The 2,691-nt window shown below is 51.5% G+C and overlaps 1 protein-coding gene across 1 annotated transcript; it reads right to left on the bottom strand.

Annotated features, from left to right (window-relative positions):
* Positions 1–674: 674 nt before the first annotated feature.
* LOC124590920 (titin-like) lies at positions 675–2,237 on the bottom strand. The gene has a single exon (XM_047131685.1). The coding sequence runs from the start codon at positions 2,235–2,237 to the stop codon at positions 675–677; it is 1,563 nt and encodes a 520-aa protein (XP_046987641.1).
* Between the last annotated feature and the right edge of the window lie 454 nt (positions 2,238–2,691).

Below are 2,691 nucleotides of genomic sequence, written 5' to 3'. Positions count from 1 at the left end.
CGTCTTGATCTCCCTCAAATCTGAGCACCACAGGGCTGTGATCAGAGTTTAGACTGTTGACAACTTCTGTGGTGGTTGCCAGATTGATATTTTTTAACAGAAATATGTCCAGTATGTCTGGTCGACATCTTGAGTTATATGGGAAATGAGTGGGCTCGTCTGGAGAGACGACCTGCACTGCTGGGTGGTTATCAAGGTATCTCAGTAACCGATTTCCACTGGTGTTCGTGGTGCGGCAACCCCATGCCCTGTGCTTGGCGTTCAGGTCCCCTCCTACTATTGTGTTGTGACTGCCGTTCAGAAGACCGTCCAGGTCGTGAGGAAATAGTGTCGTGCTTGGTGGGTGGTATACTGCCACCAAGTGTGTGGGGCGGTTGTTCAGAACAACTTCCACCACTGTTGCCTCTGTGTTAATGAGTCTTGGTACAGGTACCTGGCGATGGCATATGCGCCGTTTTATTAGGATACCTGTACCGCCACCTTGTCTGTTAGGACGGTCCGTCCTAATTAGTTGGTAGTTGCGGACCTGAAATGTGTCATCTGGGGTTAGATGTGTCTCACTGAGGAGAGCTACATCAATTCCATGATCATCCAAGAACATCTCAAGCTCGAACCTGTCGTGATAGATGCCATCTGCGTTCCAGATGGCGATGGTGATATGCTGCTTCTCTTCTTCACTTGCCATTGGAGAGCAGTGGTAGGATGTTGGTGGCGAGTATTGAGATTGTAGAGATGAGGTCCGGGGCTGTTGCTATTTTGGCGCATAGCTGAGTTATGCCTTCAAGGAAGGCTGGTGAAATGAGGGACTTTATAAACGCCCAAATCTTAGAGAGCAACTGGAGTGGCTGTTCCTGTTCAACCTGAACGGAACGTTCCTGTGCAGTGGTCTGGCCACTGACGATGTTAATAGTGTTGTTGGCAACTGCTGGTGCAGTTGTGGCTTGGGCGGGTTCGGTGGGTATGTCTTGGGCTGGTATGGCTCTTGGTGGTTGTACGTTTGTGGCCTTTGATGTTGAGGGCAGTGGTGTTGTTGCTGCCTTCTCTGTTACGGGTTGGGTTGGGGTGGGGAGGGGTATGTTTTGTGGGGGAGAGGCGACCTGTTGGGGTGGAGTTCTGTTAATAGGCAGAGTTGCCTTGAGGGGGGATCGTTGAGGCTTTGGTTTAGGGGTATGTGGGGGGGGAGGAGTGCGCCCAGTTTTCACAACCTCAGCTAAAGTCCTGTTGCCAATAGGGCTTTCTTCGTGGCGTGGTTGATGTTGTGGAGCAGATGGTTGTGTACTCCGTTGGGGTTGGGCAGGGTTTGGAGGGCTTGTGGATTCTGCTCTGGCAGAAACCACAACTTCCATGGGGGGAGCTGGAGGGGGGTTGGGGTTTCTCAGTGGAATTCTGGGAAGTGGTTCTTGCCTTCTGGGAGCTGAAGCTCGCTGGCGCTCCCACGCCTGGACGATCTTCAGTCTTTCCGGGCAGCCCCTGAAGGAGGCTGGATGGTTGCCCCTACAGTTGGCACATATGGCCGGTTCTTCCCTTTTCTTTGTGCAGGCGCCAGAAAGATGCGGTCCTGCGCATTTGACGCACCTGGGGGCGAGTTCGCATTGGTTTGCCCCGTGTCGAAATCTCTGGCATAAATAACACTGCGTGGGCCCACTAGGTTTTTGGTATAGTTCTATGGTGACTTTCATATGAAGTAGTCTTTCCACTTTAAATATTTTCCTGGCCTCCGCCGTGTTCAATAGATTGACCTGGAAATTGGCCGTTTTTCTCCTTGGCGCTGATACTACGTTTCCAGAGTCATCGATTTCAGTCTGCGGTTTAGACATTTGGAATACGTCTTGCACCGGAAAGCCCTTCTCGGCGAGTGCATTCTTGACGTCCTCTGGGGTCCAGTAGGGCGTCAGTCTTTTAACGACGACCTTCAGTGTGCTCTTTGGGTCGTCATTGTACGTGAAGAATTCTAGATTGCGCTTTCTGAATTCTTGCTTGAGGTATTGAAAATCCTCCGGGTTTGTAGCCTGGTAGACGATGCTATCACCCTTGTATGAGGTACTAAGGGCACCTGTTAGTTTTCCTTGAATCTGCCCTATCAAGGTAGTGTACCCTTTCGTCTCGAACACAGTGATAGGGGGAACCCTTCGGCCTCTGTTAGTTCTTTGGTTTCTATTTTGCGTAGGGCCCCCTTGCGCCTGGGGAGCTACTGGACTTGTTTTCTCCTGTCCCCTGTTGCCGCCCTCTGACGTCATCTGGGTGGCGTTTGGCGTTGGTGCTGCGCTTTCTGTGTTCGCACTAGTATCTGCTGTTGGTTTATGGGGGCGGTCAGATATCGTGGTATCGATTTCTGTGCCCTGGCATTGTTGTGGCAGTACAGGATTTACCTGTTCTGCCGTTTCGACATGTTTTAGGTTTTCTTTTGTTGAGGCAGGTGGCGTGAGCGGTTGATTTTCTTCCGCAATAGCGGGTTGCAGGGGCTGCCCAGATTTTTCCTGTTTTTGAAGCAGCCTCCCGCTTCGCCGCAGACGTCCCTCGCCCAATGACGAGATAGAGCTGGTGTCACTGTCGGTGGCAATGACAAGATTGTCGGAGTCCGAACTAGTGACTGATGATGGTGATGGGGGTGAGTGGTCCATAGAAGAAGAAAGAGATGATGATGAGGTCGTGATAGTTGTCGGGTCCACACTGTGTGAGTCGTCGCTTGGA

This window comes from Schistocerca americana, unplaced genomic scaffold (assembly GCF_021461395.2).
Source record: "Schistocerca americana isolate TAMUIC-IGC-003095 unplaced genomic scaffold, iqSchAmer2.1 HiC_scaffold_78, whole genome shotgun sequence".
NCBI classification, from domain to species: Eukaryota; Metazoa; Arthropoda; class Insecta; order Orthoptera; family Acrididae; genus Schistocerca; species Schistocerca americana.
The sequence above is the reverse complement of the archived record's forward strand: the minus strand, read 5'-3'. Positions and strand labels throughout refer to the sequence as shown.

What these genes read in the sequence shown, in the direction of transcription:
- LOC124590920 (XM_047131685.1), bottom strand. Translation starts at nt 2,237, where the DNA reads ATGACGTCAGAGGGCGGCAACAGGGGACAGGAGAAAACAAGTCCAGTA.